General features: G+C 39.4%; 2 protein-coding genes and 1 pseudogene across 3 annotated transcripts; 2 read left to right on the top strand and 1 right to left on the bottom strand.

The window, feature by feature from the left end:
• Positions 1-87: 87 nt before the first annotated feature.
• On the bottom strand, positions 88-3,201 carry LOC147473084 (DNA (cytosine-5)-methyltransferase CMT1-like; annotated as a pseudogene). The gene is made up of 6 exons (XR_015210579.1): positions 3,085-3,201; positions 2,494-2,604; positions 2,366-2,409; positions 2,211-2,280; positions 2,023-2,126; positions 88-358 (listed from the first exon to the last, which is right to left on the bottom strand). The product of XR_015210579.1 is annotated as a DNA (cytosine-5)-methyltransferase CMT1-like (transcript).
• A 5,309-nt stretch (positions 3,202-8,510) lies between these two features.
• On the top strand, positions 8,511-8,885 carry LOC147473083 (uncharacterized). The gene has a single exon (XM_086587821.1). The coding sequence runs from the start codon at positions 8,511-8,513 to the stop codon at positions 8,883-8,885; it is 375 nt and encodes a 124-aa protein (XP_086443947.1).
• A 9,611-nt stretch (positions 8,886-18,496) lies between these two features.
• Positions 18,497-19,586, top strand: LOC147473082 (uncharacterized). Its single transcript, XM_086587840.1, has 2 exons — positions 18,497-19,334; positions 19,515-19,586. The coding sequence occupies exons 1-2, from the start codon at positions 18,869-18,871 to the stop codon at positions 19,577-19,579; spliced, it is 531 nt and encodes a 176-aa protein (XP_086443966.1). The 5' UTR covers positions 18,497-18,868; the 3' UTR covers positions 19,580-19,586.
• Positions 19,587-24,315: the final 4,729 nt, after the last annotated feature.

Below are 24,315 nucleotides of genomic sequence, written 5' to 3'. Positions count from 1 at the left end.
TTTCAAGCAATAGCAAGAAGGAATAGATAATATAAATATATATGGAAAAATAAAAACAAGTATAAGAACATTGAACGAAAACAAAAGTAAATATTAACAAGATTTATTTAATAAAGATGTACGATAAAATATTCGTCATAGTACAAATGTAGCAATTACAAGAGCTTCCTTCACTCAAGGGGAGAAACCTCATCAACTTCTTCTGAAGAAAATTATTGTCATCAACTGAAGCTTGAGAAAACAGTTGGAAGGGTGCACAGCGGTCGATCATCACCAATGCCTTGGATTGCCAACCCTAAGGCATATCCTAAGGGCACGTGCAACTGGGATTGCAGCTGCATTCCCTACTTGTGTGTACCTTCAAAGAAATATAAATCAAATATCAATATAAAACAATGGAAGCAATTAAGCTATGGTAAGATTGTACTCGGAAGCAAAAACAATATAACGATAAATATATTGTATTTGGTTGTATATTGTTCAAGTGTCACTATATATTAATTAAAAACAACGAGAAAATAACACAGATAAAGAATGCCACTCACATTGCTTTTATAGAAAAGCATAAACATCTACGGGTCTAAAGAAAACATAAACTAAAGAAAAGTAGAAAACAGATCCAAAAAGGTGTCTAGAAGCCAAGGCAGATAAATCCAGTAAACAGTATACCACTGCAGTTGCTGCTATCACGCAGGAATAAAGCACATCGACTGTGACTAAATTAAGCATCTAATGTATGCATCAAGAAGAGATACCAAATTCAAAAGCCAATGAATACCATGACCATGATTCCTGGAAATCAATGCAAGACAAACTTATGATAATTATACTTTCATTATTTCCACCCTCAACAATTTTCCTTCTAAAAAACAGGAAAAGAAAAAGTTCCGCTCCGTCTAGACTCCAATATTTGAAGAGGATTTCATCAAAAATTCACCAGTACAAACCAAATAAGTTTGACGACCAAAAACCTAACACATTGACTATACTATTTCATCTTTTCAACAATACATACAATCATTTGTTGTTCTATTGATATCTCATGAGGTGAAGCCTATCATGTAACCCATCAAAGAAGCCCACGATAACTTGCTGATGAGTGACGAAAAGGAAGCCTCACCAATGCCTATGCATATGATGGGTTTGTTACTGAAAATGATTCATGCACAGTCTCCCCATTCTCAGTAAAGAGCCAATAATTGGAAGGAATAGAGTTCAATGATTTATCCCCCAAGCTAGGGATTCGAACAGTGACAAGGTAGGTGGCTAGGCAGGTATTAAAGCCTACACACTAGAATTAAACACTGTTAATTATTTTTCTGGCCGACACGAAAAGGATTCAGGAATAACTTTAGGCAATTCTATGGTGTCTAAGTTATATTTTAAGGACGTGTAGGTTCAGAGTGTTGATCAGATCTAGGAATTTCTGAGCAACTAATCTAAGGTGAATTCTTTTCCTCTTGATAAAGTACTAGACAAACGAGTAGAGAATATTTCATCAGCGTACAACTAAGTACCAATAGAATAAATTTAGACACGCCTATGAGGGAGAAGAGTTAAACTGATCATATGAGAAGTTGTAACAAACCATAGAAATATATCTTTATTTTCAAAAGAAAAAAAATGAGTGTTGTTCCGTATCTTACAGTAGTCACAGTTCTTTTACTTTTTGTCGACCTGATAAACACTAATTAGGAAAGAATCAAGCAGAAAGGAAACTGAAAGGTGTCTACGAAGCCAGGGAAGATATCATTATACATATACAACTGCAGTTGCTACTATCATGCATGAATGAAGCACATCGAATGTGACTCAATGAAGCATCTATTGCATTAAGAACAGATACCAAATCCAAAAGCCAATGAATTCCATGATCATGATTCCTGGCTTTTGAACTATGCCAGTATACTACCTGTATAGAATAACATAAACTTCTACAGATCTAAAGAAAGCATACACTAAAAGAAAACAGTACAATCACAAACATTCAGTCAAACGTCCAGTTTACAATTAATTATCTACCTTTCTTTAGTTGGGCCACAAAGTTGATAAAAATCTGGAAAACCCTGAAGACGTGCATTTTCTCTGACTGTAAGCACTCTGTCCTGATCTGGATGAAGAATGATCTATTGACAATGACTATTATTACAGATGCATATAAGAAATCACAATAAATACAACAAATATAACCTTAATAGCACAAATTATACCTGGTTATGTGGCTCGGCACGGGTGACTACAATGGGAACAATTACATCCCACCACAAGCGCTCGAAAGGCCTGCACATATTTGAACATTCTTAGGAAAAAATTAGAGAACAGATTTTAAGTAGTTAAAAGCACGTGAGATCTCAGAAAACAGCACTCTTTGGAAAAACCATCCTTAAAGGTAACTGCATAATCAGGGACCTAAAACAAAGATATCGATTGGAAAAGTAAGAAATCAAAGCACAGTTGAGACATAAGAATGTAAATACTCAAAAAAGTATTTACCAAAGGTTTTCCTGAAGAGACTGTAGGTCTTTCAACAGAAGCATCAAAGTCAATCTGGTTATTACCATGGATAATTAAACCGGTAAGATTAAGATCACGAAAGTTTGCACCCTAACAAAACCAAATATATCATAGATGTCAAAAACATATAAATAAGGTTATCACCTGTAACGGTACTTATTCTTCAAACTGTTGATCGAGGAGGTGGTTCCAACGGAATTCTGTGAAATTCGTTTTCACGAGTAATGCCCACGTTTTTTGCTTGCATTTAGTAGCTTATTTTTCTCACATACTTTTATGAGGGTAGAAACTAGGAAGGCTCAAAAGAAACTATTAATTAACGGACTGTTTTCAACATACTGATGCTAAATCTGACAAGCTTTATTCATCTTAAGTTCTTAACCTCTAAATATCCAATAAAAGCATTCAAGTCTGTCATAGGTCTGTTGCAACAATCAAAGTGTACATCATGAATTACAGTGACTACAATACCCTAATTGATATAGATCTTTCACTGGTCAGATTTACTGATAGTAATTTTGCCAATTCATTAACCAAGAAAGATATCTATATAAGTATTACAATAAATACCTTTCCTCTCCTTCCTTCATACACATTTGTGTCTGATCTTGAATGATGGGACCTTGATGATATTTCGAAGCTTGAATTTGGGTTGACGATGATTATAACAGCATTATAAAAATCATATTAGTGCTGTGAAGTCACTAAAGTTGATACATGTTTCTGTTTTTATATTTCATATGAGCAACCTTGATTTGTTTACTGATGCACTACCGTAGCCCTTGAGTGCGTTGATTAGCAGCGATTAGGGTATTCTATAAGATAGTAGATAGTACTTTCTTTTCCATCTAGGAATTTTGACTGCATGTACTCATGCGTGTTTCTAGACGGAACAACTCATGATAAAGGTTGTTTGGTACTTAAGTTCAACTATGGATTAAGACTTAATTATATGCCACAACAAGGTGATGCAAGCACCAGAGACTGTCGGATATGTTATTCTCAATAGCTTAATGTGTTTCACTTCAGAGTTCAGATAAAAGCATATACGTAAGGACATAAGTATTACGTAACATGCATTTAAGTGAGGATTAGAGTTCATTACTCGGAAACTAATGGTCTTCGTTCTGAGAAATTATGTGGCAGAAGAAGTGGATTCGTTATTATATCGATGACAAAGGGTTGCAGACTTGCAGGCAGTAGGCCTCCTCATATTGATTGAGAATTATTGAACCTCCCTGTATTGTTAAGTCAATATGTTTTAGTTTAATGAGACATGACGATGTACATGTTTTGAGGATGCAAAGATGTTATACATTTTCCTAAATGACCCGCGCTCAAAACCCATAAAGATGATTGATATACAATAGGCTGTTGATATAAAGATTTCAGAAACATTGGAAATATGCCAAACGCATCACAAGTTCACAACTTGTGAAAATTTACACTTCAAATAATCACCATCTGCCCGACCATTTTTTTTCATAAACAAAACAAACATGTTTACAACATTCAGAGCTTTGCATTCAAAGGCTTTTAGAGGTAGGAGAGGGCACATTCAGATTTCAGCATTCAAAAGCTAAAAAAAACCAAATTGGCCCTTAACTCTAAATTTCAGACACGCCCACAGATAAACGAGAAGCACATTGCATTCAGAGGCTAAAAAACCAAACGGCTTCTGACTCTAATTTTCTGACACGCCTATAGATAAATGAGACGGTATTCATAACAACATACCCTTCCAAGTGAGTAGAGAATAATATCACAACTACAATTACATTCAAATAGCAAATATTTGTGTGGTGCAAATGTGACTTATCTTAGCCCAACCCGGTCTCGAAAATAACTGCCTCAAAGACAAGCTCTTAAAGTTGCATCTACTTCGAAAGACTATAGAATTCAGCTATCATGTATAACAGTTTCCTGAAGTAGTCCTAAGTACAAGGAATTGATGAAGCAAATGTCAATCTCCAAAGCAGGTAACCTGAATGATCAGATTGACTTGGAATTTAAAGAAATTACATTTTTGTTGTGATAACTATTATTTGTCTCAATACTTCAATATTGCAAATGGTGCAATATAGTGTACAAACAAACATTCATTGTCACCTATATCATGATATTTATCTAGATTTAAAATTGACATCGATCACCTATATCATGATATTTATCTAGATTTAAAATTGACATCGATTTGTCTTTCGCTACTACTGATGCATTAGCCAGAAAAAATGTACGCATTACACGTACTAGATCATGATTTGAGAGCTTGCAATCTCTTAAAAAAAATAGAAAAACATAAACTCTTCAAACAAAGTATGCAATGCAGATATTATTTATTTAAGTAGACTTTAGGCTTTTGAGTCATTAGCTATCTATGTAGCAAGTCCGGCCATAGGCCGGGCCAAATGGCTAGTAGATATATGTGTGTGAGTGATTCTTAAATATCTTTTAAATCGTTTTAGGGGCAGTCTTGTCTTTGGCGACAAACAACTCATAAAACCAACCCATATGTTACATCACGTAGTTTTATATTAGATATTTTGAGTTTTTCAATCAAAGCTGCTTTAGGAGCATCTTCTTTTATGTAACCAACGAATCCCAATTTGGATTATAACAGACACCAACATGCGCAGGATTTACGCTCAACAATTTCGATCTGAATGCAGTAAAGTCTTCGATGTGTCCCTCGTTAAGTTTGAATGGGATATATACATTGTCTTTATCAAGTACGTACGTTTCCAATTTTAGTACCACATGAGAAGTCATCGCAAGAGAAAACAATGAAGTAGCATTCACAACACATCTAAGTTCGGTCTTGTCTTTGGTGCCAAACAACTCAGAAAACCAATCCATATGTTAGATCATGAAGTTTTATGTTAGAATTTTTGAGTTTCTCGATCAAGGCTGCAGGAGGATCTTCTTCTATATATCCAACCAAACCCAATTTGGACCAAAATGGAATAGCAAGGAGAATCTCTTCAAATAATTTTTCATCTTCAAATTCATCGTCTGGAAAACAAGGAGTGTATTGGTCTCATTGGTACATACCGTAAGTGTGGAAAAATAACACAACTTTATTTTTACGCTAATTGCATGTGATGGGGTTACAAATTTCGGATTTGAATAATTTTTTTGTGATAATGTTTAAAGTAGTTGGAATATCATATGTACAAAAAATTAGCTAAATTTAAAACTTAAAAATGCCCTAACAATCATGAGTTTGTTTACGTGTTTTTGTAATATATGAACCTAAACCCCTCCCTTAAAGGAGGCTATGCGGTAACCGGGTACTGGAATTCAATCTCAGCAACCGTTACAATATACAATCCACGTGTCCTTAATTAAAACAAGATAACGAGCCGTTAACTCCTTTCTTTCTTCCCAATTCTTTTATTTTTATTATTTCCAAAAAAAAAAAAAAAAAAACCCTAATAAAATAGCCCAAAAGCACTTCATCTTCTTTGATCGAAATTCCTCGTCTCTAGCAAAAACAACATACACCTTGCTTGAAAAATGTTGTGAAAAACCAACATTTCTTAAGTCCTATTGAAGTTATTTGAATAGATTGTAGATTGTCTACTTTATATTTTGTGTTATCCCCTAGGCAATCTCTAACTTTTGGATCTAACTTATGACATGTCGGGTCTAAAGGCTTATATGGTGTGGGAAAGATAATAATTAAGGGGCAACAAGAGTAGTGGATCATTGTTGAAATCAACAAAGGCTACCGGACTTTTGATGAGCGGTTGGGTTTTTTTAGTTGGGCGGGCTTCAATTGGGCTTTTTAGTGTTGTACAACACGGGCTATGTACTAGTGAATTATAATGATAGATTTTTAAGGAGAAAATTACAAAACCCCACAACTGAAATTGGAAAGATTTGGTATGCATTTGGTTAGCTTTTTGAATTGGTGAATGACTTTTTGTTTTAGGAGTCAAAGCAAAGGGGTAAGATAATGTTTACTTGTTGATCCAACTTCAAATGATGGTGTATAGGACGTATACATGACATAGGAGGTTAGTGGTAACAATGGGACCGGATGCGGTATAGCTGGGGGAGACAGGTTGCACAGATCGATCAGCGGTATCCCGCAGCTCGCAACCGCTCGAACCGCCGCGACGTGGTGGAGATGGAGAGCGGAACCATAACTACAAGGTAACTGCCGCGATATGTGGAGGGAAGAGAGAGCATGGGCGCCAGAGAGGATAAAAGGAGGAAAAGGATAGAGGAAGAAAAAAGAAAAAAAGAAAAGCCAGAGATAGTAGAGAGAGAGAGAAGAGAAAGGAGAAGTGAAGGACTAGAGAGACTTGTGAGATTGTAGGTTGTAATATTAGTTTATACATTTTGGCGCCGTCTGTGGGGAACTGAGAGAAAATGGCTACGGTAACGAAAAGAGGAGTAGGAAGACCTAAGAAAGAACCAGTCAGAGAAACCATTGAGGAAGTAGAGAGTGCTGAGATGGAAGGGGTAGGAGAGGAAGAAGTATCAGATGTGGCAGGGCGCCGGACTTCCCGGGGAGGAGATAGTTAGGTTAAGAGAGGAGAATGATGAGTTGAGAAAGGAGAGGGAGATTACACGGGTGGAAACGGAGCATGGGGATCCCGTGGGGCAAAGAAGCGGAAGGGGAGAATATAGAGTGCCCGCTACGGACGTCCGAACCAACAAAGGGCATTACTTTTAGGGGTGGTTCAAGCTATGATCGAGAAAGATCGGAAAGTTAATCGCCAGCCAAAAGAGTGAACCAGGCCAAAGACGTAGGAGGTTCGCGAGCCTCAACAAAAATCCGCCGGCAGATTCAATATGGAATTCCGAAGTACCTAAGAGGTTCTCCCAACCCAGGTTTGAACGGTATGATGGGAAAGGAGACCCCACTGATCATTTGCATCATTTTCGGCAACAGATGCCGTTATGGCAAGAGAATAAGTATGATGGGCTTCGTTGTATGATGTTCCCGGCCAGCCTTAAGGGGGGAGCCTCGGACTGGTATTATTGGTTGGCTTCGCGGAGCATAAAAGGGTTTGAAGAGCTGGAACGCGCATTTGTTGATCACTTCATTCACCAGAAGAGAAGAGTGGTTGACATCGCAGCTCTGTTCAACATTAAGCAAAGGGCCGCGGAATCATTGAGGGAGTTTTTATGCCGATTCAAGGAGGAGACGCTGAAAGTGGAAAGTCTGGATGAACATACGGCGGTCATAGCCTTCCAGCATGGTTTAAGATCGGGAACTCGAGTTCATGAGTCTGTGTCTAAGATTGAAATTACTACGTTGCATGCTCTATACCCGAAGGTAGAGAAATACATACGATATGAGGATATAATGCAGAAACGGCAAAGGAAACGTAAGAGGTCGGAAAGGCGGTCACGAGGAGGTTGAGCAAGATGGTCGAAAAGGGTAAAGGTAGAGTAGAGGACAGAGAAAGAGGATCTTACAGAGGGGAGAAATGAGGGTCAGAGAGAACACTAGATCGGGGCAGAAGGGAGGTGCGAGAGAGAAGGCCATACCGCGAAATGGAACAGACTCCTCTTAACCGACCATTAGAGGAAATCTTGTCTCTAATTAAGGAGCACCAATGTTATGAAGGGCCACGAAGTATCCCAAGGGAGATAGAAAGGAAACCATTTTGCGAGTATCATCAAATCCGAAACCATGCCACGAACGAATGTTATGCCTTGAAATGGTTAGTAGAAAGGATGATTGAAAAAGGAATGCTCAGAGAGTTTGTCGCTGAGGTGCGTCAAGCCGATAGAGTGCTAGCTCCGGCTAGAATTTTGGGTACAATCAATGTCATCTTTAGTGGAGAGACTCTGGGGAGGAATGCACACAGGGACAAAGTAAGGAAGACAGCAAGCCTCCGACAGGTGAATGAGGTGGTGAGTGTACCGCTGTTAGTTAGCGAGCCGCGGACGTGGCCGATGGGATCATTATGTTCACCCCAAAAGATTTGAAGCCGATAATTTCGCCGCATGAGGACGCCTTGGTGATTACCATAGCAATGGGGAATTATCTAGTTCGGAGGGTATTGATAGACTGCGGCAGTTCAGTTGATTTGTTGTTTAAAGGGGCCATGGAGGAGATGAACATCGACAGAAGCCAGTTGAAGGTTCCTCAAACCAATTTGTATGGGTTCAACGGCAGTATGACCTATCCCATAGGGGAAGTTACGCTGCCGGTGACTGCAGGCCCGTCGACGGTATTCACTAGATTCATGGTGGTGGACACTGCGTCGCAGTATAATGCAATTTTAGGAAGAAAATGGATTCACGAAATGAAAGCCGTTCCATCGACATATTACCAAGTGATCCGCTTCCCCACTAATGGAGGAACATATGAAATCAGGGGGGATCAAGTGGCAGCGCAGAACATCTAGCAGATCACGGTGAAAAGTTTTGTCCGAGGAACAAAAGGGAAAGGGCCATCACAGGAACAAGGATTTGCGTAGCAACTACAGGAAGCGGTAGTGACAAAAGGGTGCGAGCCGCCGTTGGGACCGAAGACATTGGATGCGATTGAGGTAGTAAACTTGGGAGTGGAAGTTGAAGAGAAATTTACATCCATAGGGACTAATTTGCCCGAAGAATGGAAAAAGAAGCTAGTGCGATTCTTGACAGAAAATTCAAGTGTGTTCGCGTGGGCGATTGAGGATATCGCGGGTTTAGACCCAGAGTTTGCATGTCACCATTTGCACATGAATGAAAGTGCCAAGCCGGTTAGACAAAAAATGAGAAGTTTACGTCCCAAATATGCTGAGGCTATTCACGAGGAGGAGGCACGATTAAAAGGGGCGGGGATAATAAGGGAGGTCGAATACAAAGAATGGTTGTCTAACGTAGTCGCGGTCACGAAAAAGAATGGTAAGGTCAGGATGTGTGTTGACTTCACGGACGTAAACAAGGAGTGCCCAAAGGATTGTTACCCGATGCCGCGGGTGGACGAGTTAGTGGATAGAACAGTAGGGTTCAAAGTGTTCTCTTTCATGGACGCATCCATGGGGTATAATCAGGTCGCTATGCACGGCCCGGATCAGGAAAAGACCACGTTCGTGGTGGAGGGTGGCACATACTGTTACACCAGGATGCCTTTTGGTTTGAAAAATACAGGGGCGACATTCCAAAGATTAGGAGAAAAAATGTTTCAAGGGAAGATTCGGAAGGGAATGGAGATATATATTGATGATATGGTGGAAAAGAGCATGTCGGAGGAGGAACACTTGGAAGGTCTTCAGGAAACTTTTCATATACTGCAGGCACATAAACTGAAACTCAACCCCGAGAAGTGTACTTTTGGGGTAACTTCTGGAAAGTTCTTAGGTTACATAGTTACACACTGCGGTATAGAGGCAAATCCTGAACAAATCAGATTGCTGGTAGAAATGTCGTCTCCTCAAAATGTTAAAGAGGTGCAAAGCTTAGCAGGGAGAGTAGCGGCACTTAACCGATTCATTTCAAAGTCATCGGATAAATGTCGACTACTATATCGATTATTAAGGAAAACACAAGACTTCAAGTGGACCGCGAAATGTGAAGAAGCCTTCCAAGAGTTGAAGAATTATCTAGGGAAGGCGCCTTTATTGTCGCGACCGGAACAGGGGGAAACACTATATTTGTATTTGGGAGTTTCAGAGTATGCGGTGAGTTCGGTCTTGGTGCGCATCGTTGACAAAGTAGAAAAGCCAGTGTACTTTCAAAGCAAGACCATGTTAGAAGCAGAGACCCGATACAGCCGAATTGAGAAATACGCTTTGGCTTTGGTATTTTCAGCCCTAAAGTTGAAACCTTATTTCGAGGCACACTCAGTGGTAGTAATAACAAATCTGCCTCTCAAGCAGGCATTGAAAAAGTCAGGAAGAATGCTAAAATGGGCGGTAATGCTGAGTTGCTATGAAATTCAGTACCAAATCAGAACCGCAGAAAAAGCACAAGCAATGGCGGAGGTATTGGCAGAGTTCCCAGCCGAGGACCCGACGTGGGGTGAGGAGATGGTAATGGACCACGAAGGGGAGACTAACCACGACCCATTGGACCCATGGGATGCCCGGAATGGGTGGAGAGTTTTTGCGGATGGCTCTGCCACGGATACAGGGAATGGAATAGGCGTAGTCCTGGTAACTCCGGAGAATACTAGGCTGGAGTTATCAATGAAACTGTGGTTCGCGGCTTCAAATAATGAATCAGAGTATGAAGCTGTAATAGCGGGTTTAGATTTGGCACAAGATCTGGGCGTGAGCGAATTATCTGTTTACTCTGATTCTAACCTGGTGGTGTGCCAAGTGAACGGGGGATTTGTGGCTCGCTGCCCGAGGATGGCAAGATACTTGGAGGTCCTACAAAGGAAAGCGAGCAAATTCGATAAGATCAAGTTTGCCCATTTAAATCGCGGAGAAAATAGACATGCCGATGCATTAGCTTATGTTGCGGCGGTATTACCAGGTTCGGAGGGGCGCTTTATTGAAATAAGAGTGTTGGAAAAGCCCAGTACCGCGGAAGGAGAGTATGTTTGTCTTACCACCGAGATTGATCCTGATTGGATAGCTCCCATCAAGACTTTCCTGATGGGGGTAGAGATTGAAAACACCCAGGAGAGGCGTAGAATGGAACAGCTGAGCCAAAGATACACTCTACTAGAGGGGAACCTATATAGAAGAAGTTTCGGAGGACCAATGTTAAAATGCATAGGGCCGCCGCATGTTCAGGAAATGCTGGCCGAAGTGCACGACGGGGATTGTGGAAGCCATTCAGCGGGGCGAACAACCACACACCGTTTGCTCTCTCAGGGATACTTTTGGCCACACATGAAGAGAGATGCCACAGAGTATGCCAAAAGATGTGCAAAATGCCAAAGGTTTGCACCGCTGATTCATACGCCGGCTGAGCCGTTACACAGTGTGCTCAGCCCGTGGCCGTTCGCCATGTGGGCAATGGATATAGTTGGACCGTTGCCCATGGCAAGCGGCAAAAGGAGGTTTATGTTAGCGGCAACATATTAGTTTACCAAGTGGGTTGAGGGCGTGGCGTTGCAACAAGTCAAGGAAGAGAATGTGATAAAATTCCTATGGGAGAATATCATTTGCAGGTTTGGATTGCCACATACAATCATCGCGGATAATGGGACACAGTTTACTGGAAAGAAAGTCCGAAATTTCCTTCAAGCATTCAAAGTGAAGCAAGGGTTCTCAGCCCCCTACAATCCGGAGGGGAATGGACAGGCCGAGGCTTCAAACAAAGTCATTATGGATAACCTTAAGAAAAAACTGGAGGAGCGGAAGGGAGCATGGGCTGAACACTTATCTCATGTGCTGTGGGCATACCGAACTACACCAAGAACATCCACTAATGAATCACCGTTCGCAATGGCGTACGGAGTAGAGGCCGTCATTCCAGTAGAGATGATAGAGTCCACGACGAGAACACAAGCGGTGGAAAGCGGGCTGAATGAGAAAATATTAGCCGCAGATTTGAATCTTGTGGAAGAAAAAAGAGAGATAACCCGTATTCGGTTGGAGGAATACCATCGGACTCTGCAGAGATAGTATGATAAACGAGTGAAGCCACAAAGTTTCAATATGGGTGACTATGTGCTGCGACGTGTTACTCCAGCCACCAAGAAAGAAAACGACGGAAAGTTGGGGCTAAACTGGGAAGGTCCATATGTCATCAGTAAGAAGGGTACATCTGGAACTTATGGATTACTGATTCTGCCAGAGAAACGATAGACAGACCGTGGAATATCAGAATACTGAAAGAGTTCCATGTCTAGGACCTTTCTTTAATCTTTTCGTATTTGATAGCGCATTATCTGTATTGGTTATTTTTATGACTATGAAATAAACAAGCACTTCTTCCAAATGAGTTAGAAGTAGATAATATAAATAAAATAAAGGATGAATATATTTGTCCCGTCAAGCTTCACAGCTATACAGCGAGAGAGAGCGGGGGGGAAGAGCCCTTTGCAGACTTCATGTCCGAATCAAACTGGGGGCAACCCTAACTAGCTTCAAAGCTATACAAATAGAGAGTCTTGGTGGGGGAAGAGCCCTTCGCAGACTTCATGTCCGAATCAACTGGGTGCAACCCTAACTAGCTTCACAGCTATACAGCAACAGAGAGCGGGAGGGAAGAGCCCTTCGCGGATGTCATGTCCGAATCAAACTGGGGGTAACCCTAACTAGCTTCACAGCTATACAAATAGAGAGTGCGGGGGGAAGAGCCCTTCGCGGACTTGATGTCCGAATCAAACTGGGGGCAACCCAAACTAGCTTCACAGCTACACAAATGGAGAGAGCGGGGGGGAAGAGCCCTTCGCGGACTTCATGCCCGAATCAAACTGGGGGCAACCCTAACTAGCTTCACAACTATACAAATGGAGAGCCCGGGGGGGAAAAGACCTTCGCGGACTTCATGTCCGAATCAAACTGGGGGCAAAAAGAGCAGGGGGGAAAAGCCCATCGCCAACTGTACGTCCGAATAACATGGGGGCGACCCTATCTAATGTGATGCTAACTGAGTTTGCAAATGAAACGAACAAGAGATTAAGTCAAAGTATCATTTAGATCAGTGGCTCCAATGCATAACGAAGTAGAAATACGCCGAAATAGAAGTACGAAAGATAGTAAATTCCAATGCAAAAAGAGTACAATACAAGTCGATTGACACTACTACGCAAAAGTAGTATCTCAATGAAGCATTTGTACAAAAACATTTCTCACAAACACAAAGATAATTGTTCAAAGTACATTACAAATCCAAAGACATCTGCAAAGAAAGAAATCCGACATGGGTCACTATTGAGGATTAGTAGTCGGTTCTTCAAGAGAAGTATTTTCATTTTCACCAACAGCCATGCTTGCGTCTTCATTCGTTTCCACTGGAGAAGGGTCAGCGCTAGTAATGGGAGTCGTCACATCAGGGGTAGGCGTCTCGGCAACTTCGAGATGCACGGTTGGTGATACCAAGGGCGGTGTATCCGCAACAGGAGGAGGGGATGGAAGAAGTCGGCCTGCAGCGCTGAGCTGGTCAAGTTGTTGTTGTAATTCGCGTGCAATCTTCTTCGCAGCGAGACTCCGGAATCGATCCGCGGCTTCTTTGACGGCCTTATCTATAGCAGCTTGAGTGGCAAGTCTCTCCGTCTCTTTGAGGCTTTCCATTTTAGAATTGACCCCCGCTACGTAGTCGCGGTGCTTGTCTTCAGCCACCTGGAGCTCCTTGTGGATCTTGACTGCCTTGATCCGCAACTCGTCCCTTTCCTTCTCCAGCTTGGCATACTTTGCTTTCCAGCCATCAGGGCCATGTATCTCCTGCTTCGCCGCCTCCAAATTCTCCACGGTGCTGGTAAGGCCGCGCAGCATATAGCCGATATCTAAACTCAGCTGTAGAGACATATTGGGTTAAAGGGTAGCACAATGGATAAGGAGCAATAGAGTCAATAACACATACCTTTTCCCATCCAGTGTAAATGGAGGCCCTATGGGAAGTAACGGTACCAACATCTCCATAAGCTTGATCCCGAGGGAGATGAGAGCTGAAAAATAAGGAGGCGGCAACAGCTGGATTTTCCAAAGCTGAGTCTCGCGTAGTGACGTCGCGGTCCCTAGCTTTGAACTTGGGATGCCACACTTTGACAGGGCCATATGTTAACGGACCAGCTGAAGAGGACTCCTGTCTGGGGCGGCGAGAAGAAATAGCCGACCGCGGAGGTTCATTGCGGCCAGTGGTAGGTGGAGGAGCAGTGGAAGAAATTTTAGCCCTTTTGGTGGGAGGGCTCTTGTTTGCCACGTCGACAGGCGCATCTCCATCGAAGTCACTGTCCCAAAGCTTGTACTTGTTCACATCCATTTTGGTAGCAGAAGGGGGGGCGGCAGTATGGACAAAATTGTCCTCCCACTCAGCCACACGAGAGTACGAAGGATGAAGGGTCTCCGCGGGAGTAGTCTTAGTTTTAGCAGCAGCGGCACGTTGGGCAACTGCTCGAGAATGAGAGATTTTGGTGGTATAGTTGAAAGACTTGTAGGCCGGGCTCTTTCTTTTTTGAGGTGGGGATGGTTTGGGCTTTCTTTCTTTGGGGGGCGGCAGACGATAGAGGGGGCCTTGGTATTTGCCAATGTCTTTTAGAGAAGGGTCAAGTAAGAGAGGAGTGGCTTTTTCCGGATCAATGCCGAGGACTTCGCACTATGCACTCCCTAGTTCGCGGAGGGATTGGAAAATTTCTGAGTAAACACCGTTGTATATCTGGGATCGCGAATCGGGTCTCCAACCTACATCACCAAGAATCAAGACAAGTTAACGACAAGTGAGATATAAATACCGCGACTCAAAACGGCTTACTTACCACTTGTTAAGAAATGGAGATGCCTCAGAGAAACTTCAAGAGGGAGGTACGCGGATAAAAAACTACTGGACATATACAACGGGTACTGGTGCCACACCTTGTCAGAAGTGGTGATGTGAAGAAGGAAAGACTTCTTTTGTGGACGAGTGCAGAAGGATTGATATCCCACACTCCCTAGTTTAGTGCTTTTTTTTATATAGAAGTGGGCAAGGATATCGCGGAGTTGGATTTTGGGGGAGTGAGTCTTGTTGTAGTGATTGGCGGCATACATAACACGCCAGAAGTTCCCTATGCCTTGGCACGGAGGAATGTTGAAATGGTTACAGACCTCGACGTCAAGAAGAGTCAAGGGGAAACGCAAACCAGCCGCTATCTGTCCTACTAGATGGCAGCCAGAACCGGGCGCTGCGGTGGTACCAAGTGAGGAAAGTGGGTGACGCCGCGACCGTGTTCAAGAATAATGTCACTAAGTATGCCATAAAAGCGGCTTTAACGGCATCTAGATTGGGTCCGCGGTAGTAAGACGGCGGTGGAGGCAGAGAAGGTTTCCTACCAGAAGTAGATGGAACAGCGGTGGGATCGGTAGAGTCAGAAGCCGGGGATTCAGATCGGTCCGCGGAGTGCTGGCTAGATCTAGGGGTAGAGGATCCAGATTTACCGGATTTGGTGGCGGAGGATTGGGTGGAGGAGATAGCCTCACATTTCGATGAAGACATAATGGAAACAGTGCTAAGAGGAAAGTTTACAAAAAGATAGATGCGCAATCTTAGAAAAGAAGAAACTGAGGAAGCAACCCACACAAAAATAGTGAATACACAAATAATGAGAGGAAAGGAAAACAGTTTAAGGGGGAAGACAAACCTGTAACGAGAGAGGGCCAAAGCAATGGAGGGAGTAGAACCAAACCTGTGGCCGAGAGCTATCGAAGAAAATGACGAGGGGAAGATGAGGGAACAGTTTGAAGAAGGGGAAGTTGAAGAGATGGTGAGGGTTTACTGTTTTGAGGGTTTTGAGGGTTTTGAGAGAAAAGAGAGATTTGAGCGGGATTTGAAGGGGCAGGGACATAAGGGTACTAACCAACAAAGAACCAAGGAAATGGGGACACGTATAATCTCGATTTTGAGGAGGGGCAAAAATCACGAGGCGTGTCGCGCCCGTATTTCCAGTAGCGATCTGAGAGGAAGCCGCGTGGAGCACGTCTTTGGGAGAAAGAAGATAAGGGGACAGAGTGGGAGGATCAGGAAAGAGAAATATTCCAAGAAATGTGTATGAAATGAGACAGGGTAGTTCTCAGCCCCATTGTCGTTCGCGGACCATCAATAAGACCAAGAGAGGGCATCTGTATATGACGTATACATGACATAGGAGGTTAGTGGTAACAATGGGACCGGATGCGGTATAGCTGGGGGAGACAGGTTGCACAGGATCAGATCTGCGGTATCCCAACCGTTCTGGAACTCCTGCGAGACGTGTGGAGATGGAGAGCGGAACCATAACTGTAAGGTAACTGCCGCGATACATGGAGGGAAGAGAGAGCATGGGCGCCAGAGAGGATAAAAGGAGGAAAAGGATAGAGGAAGAAAAAAGAAAAAAATAAAAGCCAGAGAGAGTAGAGAGAGAGAGAAGAGAAAGGAGAAGTGAAGGACTAGAGAGACTTGTGAGATTGTAGGTTGTAATATTAGTTTATACAGATGGGTATTCAATTGTTAATCAAATGTTTTAAGAGAAGACGAAGTGCTTTGGGAAAGTTGGGGTTTTGTTTGTGGGTTTACTTTTCTAAAACATAAAGAAATTAAAAAAATAAATTAATGCGTAAAAAGAAGGAGGAGTTAACAGGAGTCGTTAACTAGAAAATATCCGGGACACGTGGGTTGTATATTGTAACAGTTTTGTAACGGTTACTGCCTCTTTGACAAATAGAGTAGTAGTATTTAGGGGTGTTAATGGGTCGGTTCAGTTCGGTTCTTATTGGTTTTGGATTCGGTTATATTTTTAACAGTTCCTATCGGATTCGGTTCTTTCATTTTTTTTTTTATATTTAGAAAACCCAAAACCATACCTATTAATTAAGTCGGTTCCAGTTCCGGTTTCGCTTTCTTCTCTTGTTATGCATTATTATTACTAAAATTATATTTTTTATTATATAACCGATATAAAAGTTGGTTTTTAGTGCGACAATAACACTTGTAATGGTTCTAAATTCAATAATATTTGAAAGTTTTCTAAGCATTTTAAATACATCTCATAAATTGTACGTACACATGTATTAACTTATATTTCAAATTGAACATGCGTACATTATACTATATATATACACTAAATTTTAACATGTTGAATAAGTACATGTACTACAATTATTAGCATTGCACACATTCATTTATTTTATTTTTTGTCTCCAAATTATTTTATTTTTTCTCCACAAATCTTTTAATTTTTGTGTGTTTCCATAAAAAAGAAAAATAAATTATTAATTTCAATTAAAAATTTGCAAATTAATTTTTAATTTTGTGTTGCAGATTTTTAATGGGGTTCTCCTTAATTCAATTACAATGCGAATTTCTCAAAGTTATTTTGTATTGGCTATTATCATAAGTATTTTGGATTGTAATAATATAGCAATTTGTAATTGCACTTACGTTTCTTTAAGAATTATGATAAAATTTAAGAATATTTTTCATAAATGTTAGTGTAGTTTTTATTTTATTTTATTGTAATGTTATTCTTTCTTTATAGAAAAAAAAAATGAAAGATTTGTGGAATAAAAAAATAGAATAATTTGTAGAGAGAATAAATAAATATTTGGGTTGGTTTTAATTAACTAGAGTTAACCAATAGATAACAAAAATGGTAGCTATGTGGTGACAGGTGCTTAGGAACTAATATTTTCTGTACGCACCCTAGTATTGCTCTCTGCTGAATTTTTCTCTGGAAATTGGGCTCTAGACACTTTCTGTAGTGTTTTTTTTTTTTTTTTTGAGAAACCACAAAATTTTCTTTTGATATTACTCCATTTTTTGTGACACGTCAGATTTTAGTATATTATGGAAATCTTATTTCTCATTTTTACCCTTTTCTTGTAACTGCTTATTTGTTTCGCACACCAAATAAGAGAGAAAGAGAAAATTCTTAATCAGAACTAACGATGCTCTTTTATCCCTCCCAAAATAAATTCAAACCAAATTTTCAAATTTGGCTGTGTTTTTCCCATTATCTTTCTTTGGAGTATCACAAAATTTCATATTTCTTTTTATTTCAACCGATACATGAATTCTTCTTGAGATATCGTGATATCACGATCTAATTCTTGCATAACAAAATAGGTAAATTGTTAGAATTCAATCTACTATTGTTTGATTTATTTTTGCTTATGTATATATCATCATCCATATTCAGTATTTACAATTTCTTTTTTCCTCGGACTTTTTCTTGTTGTTTAGTTAATGGACTTTTCGGTGGTTCTTGGTGACATTGTATAAGAATGAAAAATTTTTACGTTCGAATTGGGTTGGATTCTAGGATTAGTGAAGTTAAAAGCATTATATGTACCGATGGCTTGATTTTACTCCAACCACATGTAACTTATATGTGTTTAAGTGAAGAAAAAAAAAAGTAATTGACAATCGATTACGATCGCAATCTCTAGCATGTTTTGTTTATGCTAAAGGATATGGTTCTGTGGAGATGTATGTTGGCATGGTTGAACAACCACTTAGAATGTTGTCTCATGGTAGTGGTAGTAGTAGTGTTACACAGATGTGTGATGTGTCTACTACAATTCAGCGGCCTTCGAAGTCTTCTGTATGGGCAACATTGATAACTGGAGTTGGTCAGAGGTTTCGTGGTGGTTCTGTTGAATTCAAGACTACGTTACTAAAATATTGTCTTGAAAATGGGTATTCTTATTTTCTGGAGAGGAATGATTCTATGAGAGTTACTGCTGTATGTACCATGAAGAAGGAGATGGGATGTCCTTGGAAAGTGCATGCATATGCAAGGTTCAAAATGCTTCAGTTATTTGAAATTACATAAATGGTTCCTAACCATACTTGTGGTGCTGGGTTTAAGGATGCAATGAATCCCAAGATGACAAGTCAGCTTGTGAAGAGTGTTATTATTGACCAAGTGAGAGACAACCCTTTGTTGAAACCTATAGATATTGTAAAAGAATTCAAACGTGATTTTAAGTTGAATTTGGGTTACTATTATGCTTACACTGGGAAAGAACTTGCTATGAAGGAGATATATGGTGATGATGCTTTGTCTTATGCACTTTTGAACTGGTATGAGGATAACTTGAGGAGAACCAATCCGGGTACTTATACAGACTTGGAGGTGAACAAAGTGACTCGTAAGTTTGAGAGGCTTTTTATTTCATTTGAGGCGTGCTATAATGGGTTTAATTATTGCCGACCCATGGTTTGCTTGGATGGTACTTTTTTGAAAGCAAAATACAAAGGGTGTATGTTATCTGCAACAGCTAAAAATGCCAATCAAGGTAAGTTTTTTATACATTTGTGTGATTACCTAAGTTTCATGTTTTTAGAGAAAATGATATGTCAAATAAATTATAATATGTATTTTATTCTGTTTTCATAGATTTTGATGTATCTTTAGTATAATGTTTTTTTTTCAATGAAAATGTTAATCTTCATAGACACTTTTGTTGTATTTGTAGGTTTATTTCCTGTGGCATTTGCTGTTGTTGTGTCTGAGGATGATGGCAATTGGGCTTGGTTCTGAAAAATTTGAAGAAAGTTGTTTAATGATAGAAGGCTTACATTTATTACTTGATAGGCATCATGGGCTGGTGACCTATATCCCAATCGTGTTTCTGATTCCTACCATAGCTTTTGTCTTTGGCATTTAAAGAATAATATAAAGACGGCCGTGTCGATAAAAGTTCCAAACGTTCTTATGTTCGAAGTTGCTCTCTGATTGTGCTTATCTTTGCAACTAACACCTGAATTTGACGAAGCTATGGGTGAGTTTGAGACTTGTTGGTGGAGATGAAGTCGATAAATTTTTAGAGAGAGTGCCTTATAAGCATTGGGCAAATGTATATTTTCAGGGGAATAGGTACTCTCTATCCTTTCTAAATGTTTTTTTTTATATATATTGATGTATATATATTTGGTGGTATAATGTTCGTTGGTGTAGGCTTGTAACGTACTAGTTCTTATTCACATATAAGTTAGACATGGTGTTAGACATAGTATCCTTATTGGGAAAACTTGTTAGTTGTACCTATGACATTCTTCATTTGTTTTTGTCAGCCAACTGAAGTTGTTTCGCTTTGTTTTGGTTCTTTTGACTTAGGTTTGGGGAGATGTGTTCTAATATTGCCGAGAGCTTTAATTCTTGGATAGGCAAAGAACGATACATGCCGATTACATCAATGTTGGATACAATCCGTGTTAAGATAATGGACATGATGACGAGGCGCCGGGAAAAATGTAACAAATGGAAATCAATGATGTGTCTGAAAATGGAGAAAAGGCTTGTTGAGAGAATTCAACTTGGTCGGACTTGGAAAGTAACAAAGTCAGCTGATGATGTGTTTGAGGTTCATTCTGACAATATCCACCCGTTGATTTAAAGCGTTTCTTCTGCAGTTGCAATGTGTGGACCATTGAATCTTTTCCTTGTAAGCATGCTTTACAATGTATACTCAGTATTGGTGAAGACGTGCACAAGTTCCGTGACCCGTATCTTCTTTTTGTGTTTTTTAAGTGATTCTTACTCCGCGGTCGATTAATCCCGCTCCTGATATTGACAAACCAAAGGAAAAGCCCGAAGGTTCATTTATCTTTTGCCCGATACTAAACGTACTCCAGGACGCAGGAGGAATAAAAGGAAAGAGAGTATGGGTGCGAGAGAGAGAAAATTGCGTAAGTGTAGCAGGTGCAATTTGTATGGGTACCATAATCTTTCAACTTGCACTGCGGGCTGCTAGAGACAACCATAGTTTGCTGATTTTTTCATTTCTTTTTCTTTTTTTTTTTTTCATTTTCTATTTCTTTTTAGTATGGATTTGTGTTGAACCAATGATTCTTATTTATTTATATAAATTCCATTTCCTTTTCATATTTTAGACTTGCAGTTTTGACATTGTTTGTTATGTTTTTTATGGGCCCTGTCGGCTGTGTCATGAAAGTCGCGTTCTACTATCCGAACAAAGCAAAACTTGTGACCACTTGTTCCCTAGTATGCGTTATGTCCGAAGATCCTGTGCTCGAGTTTACGACAAGATGAAAAGAAATGTAAATACAAGTTGTTAAATTAAAGGTACCTCTTGAATTGAATGCTTTTGCACATGAAATAAATAATAAATAAAGTTGGATAATTAAAACTTAAAAACCCTGTAGCAGTAGGGAAGGGATGGTATGTTAATCAAATAAACGGAAGTAAGTGCTTCTTCAGCCCAGTAGCAGCAAGGTACATGAGATGACCTAGCTCGGATTTTCTTGTTTGCTTCGTTCTTCTCTTTCACATAAGTTCCCGTGAGAGGTCATTAGCGATCTTTCTTTTGTTTTTGCTGCTTTCGTAGGGTAGTTCGATTGCTTATGGGATATCTTAAAATACTTTTCGGAAAAAAGCGGGTAACGCGGACTCTTTTCGTGCCAATAGGAATGTAGGGCAGCCCTTCGCACTAAACCAATAGAAGAGTGGAGCAGCACCTCGTATCAATAGAGGTACGACTATAAAACCTTTGAATTCTTATGGAATAATAAAACAATGCGGATGGATGTGTAGTATTATGATTATTATCCAATTCGATGAACTGATACTCAACTGTATGGAATATTGACAACAATTATCATAAGAATACCAACTACTCTGTTTCCAAAAAAACATTGGAACTTGAATCAATCTGCCAAGTGCAAATATTGAACTTAAGACTTAACTTCCCAGTGCATATATTGAACTTAAGACTTAACATCCATCCACATATATATATCATCCAATCCCCCCTATTCCTCCGGACACAAATAATAATAAAAAAAAAAAATTCAGCTACATACTTCTTTTCAAATCTCATTGCTTTTATTTGACTTTGAAGTCCAACTTCTGTACTTGTCAGACAAGATCTTGTAGGCAAATTTTGCACGAGTCTTTTGGATTTTTTCTTCAAAGTTGCCTTCTTCGAACAAGAACTTGTTTTTTCCCTCGTATGACCATTGCATGAACTTGCATACATAAACTGCATTGTCTTCCCTCTGCGAAGAAATTGATATTAAGTCCAGTTTAGAATAAATATATTTTAATTATAAAGTCGTTTCAAGTTTATCCCCTTACGGTGAACATTGTTGTGGGCAGTCCATAACTTGAATTGGGGAATCTGTTGGCAACAATTTTTTGCCTTCTCTATATCGTTGTTTGTTCACCAACTCAGTCACTTTATCTCTCTGCAAATTCAATTATTTAGTTAGAAGATGAAATAATACAAGAAACAAATAAGTGAATCTCTATTTACTGGGTTCAAGTAGGAAGGACTTGGTCACATGATTCGCAAGGAGAGGCCAAAAACAAACTATTTAGACTTTGTTAAGATAAGTTTTGAATGCAATGCTTTAAGGTTAACACAATGAAACATAATAATGTATTTAGTTACAATGTTAAACCACGCAAGAAGAAGCAAGTAGAGGTGCATTTAATAAGGTCACTAACCATTACTTTAGCATCTTTTTTGTATTTGTCTTTTGAGGTCTTTCCTGGCAGCAACGCATTGAAATAAATCCACTCCCAAGTGTCATAGTCCAATCCCAGAAGTGTCCAATGGTAGTTGTCCCTTGACCTTTTTGTTTTGGGTGTGTTAATCGGAAAGAAATAGAACATGACATCTTCTTCAACTATTTCCAAAACATCTTCTAGAAAGGATCTCACATTTTTTTGGTTCTCATCTGTAATAAATGTCTAGAAACAATATGTAACTATTTTAGTTTACCAAAAAAAGGAAAAGAAGAAGATAACATAGATTAAAAAAAATATGGGATTGGTAGCTAACATTTACCTTACACATTGAATGGAAGAATTTGCTCTTTGCATTATTTGTGTTGTTTTCTCTCAAATATGACATGAACCAGTCAATGATCTACATGATTCATGTAAACAATAACAGGCCAACAATAGTTAGTGCTTTTGCGATTAATTGCTAATCATTTTATGGGAAGTTTTACTATAATGCATTAACAAACATTACCTCGTTACTTAAAAATTTATTAAACATTAGATCTTCAAGTACAATTCCTTTAATGTTGAAATCACCTCCATTCCATGCTATTGTGCTGCCATAATGATTGTTCAATATAATGTTAGAAAGTACTTATAAACAAAGGAAAATAAATCCAATAACCCAAAAATGTCAACACAAAAACTGAACATGGTACTCCTTATTTTCTTTGTTTATATTATCCGTCTTTATATTGCTTAAGATTACTGACCATATATGCAACAACAGTGGCTATGTATCACATGGACTAGGAAATCCTTGGAAAAAACTGAAGTTGGATCATCTAGGGACCAAACCAAGCTAGGCCAATTGCTCTACCTCTAAGGCTCTCGGTTCTCTATTGTTTACAGCTCTTAATTTGTTTTTTGACTCATTTACGACACACAAGCTAAAATAAATGAAAGAATTATGACTTAAGCAAAAGCAGTTAAAGCATCATAACCAATCAAAAACATGCAACGGCAAGGTAGATCTTTAAAATATATAAAGCCAACCTAGAAAAAAAAAAAAAAAAACTACATAATATTGTATTACTATTTACTAGCTTTGAAATAATAAAAGGGTATGCCATTTTTATTTCATAAACTATTATCAAATACCTTTTAGAAGCTTGATTGAAGAAATTTTGCACCACAACCTTTTGGTCATCATCCGAGAAATTTCCATAGTGGGCTTGTAGCAACGTCTCTCAACTTGTTTTTGTTAGATTCTCCAATGGCATCGATTCGACTCAACTTTTATTGTAGTTTTCTTTTCTTTTCCCTTTGCATCTGCGGGGTTGTCATTTGTAAATTCTTTTCTACATGTTTGACACTCAAAGCCTAGATAAATATAGTCTATTTCTTGTCGCTTCTTCCCCATTCCAATCATACTTTCAAGAACAATTTTGTTAGCGCTCATTGCACCTTGTTTGTCTTTCAGCTCCATTATTTCCTCATGACACAATTTAAGTTGTTCTATCAACACGTGCTTTTGGAATTGCAGTTTTCCAATAGTAAGTTTCAGTTCTTCAATATCTCGATTGTCAATGTCTTCTTTTGTTGTATCTCCTTCCTTTTTAACATCTCCTTTCTTTTTATCCTCTTCAACCTTAATCTTTTGTTTCTTTTTTTTTCCAACACATTCTTCAAAATCAGAGTCAGAATTGCATTCCTCTTCTCTGTCAAATAATAAAATTGTCTTATAAAAAAAAGTCATTTGTCCTTTCACAATTTCACAATTTGAATTACATCAAACAAAGCTTAAA

The sequence above is a fragment of the Coptis chinensis genome, unplaced genomic scaffold, assembly GCF_015680905.1.
Source record: "Coptis chinensis isolate HL-2020 unplaced genomic scaffold, ASM1568090v1 utg4887_pilon_pilon, whole genome shotgun sequence".
Classification (NCBI taxonomy): domain Eukaryota; kingdom Viridiplantae; phylum Streptophyta; class Magnoliopsida; order Ranunculales; family Ranunculaceae; genus Coptis; species Coptis chinensis.
The sequence above is the reverse complement of the archived record's forward strand: the minus strand, read 5'-3'. Positions and strand labels throughout refer to the sequence as shown.

What these genes read in the sequence shown, in the direction of transcription:
- LOC147473083 (XM_086587821.1), top strand. Translation starts at nt 8,511, where the DNA reads ATGGGGAATTATCTAGTTCGGAGGGTATTGATAGACTGCGGCAGTTCA.
- LOC147473082 (XM_086587840.1), top strand. Translation starts at nt 18,869, where the DNA reads ATGGTTCCTAACCATACTTGTGGTGCTGGGTTTAAGGATGCAATGAAT. An exon ending in AGCTAAAAATGCCAATCAAG is followed by an intron (nt 19,335 to 19,514) that starts GTAAGTTTTTTA and finishes TTGTATTTGTAG; the next exon opens with GTTTATTTCCTGTGGCATTT.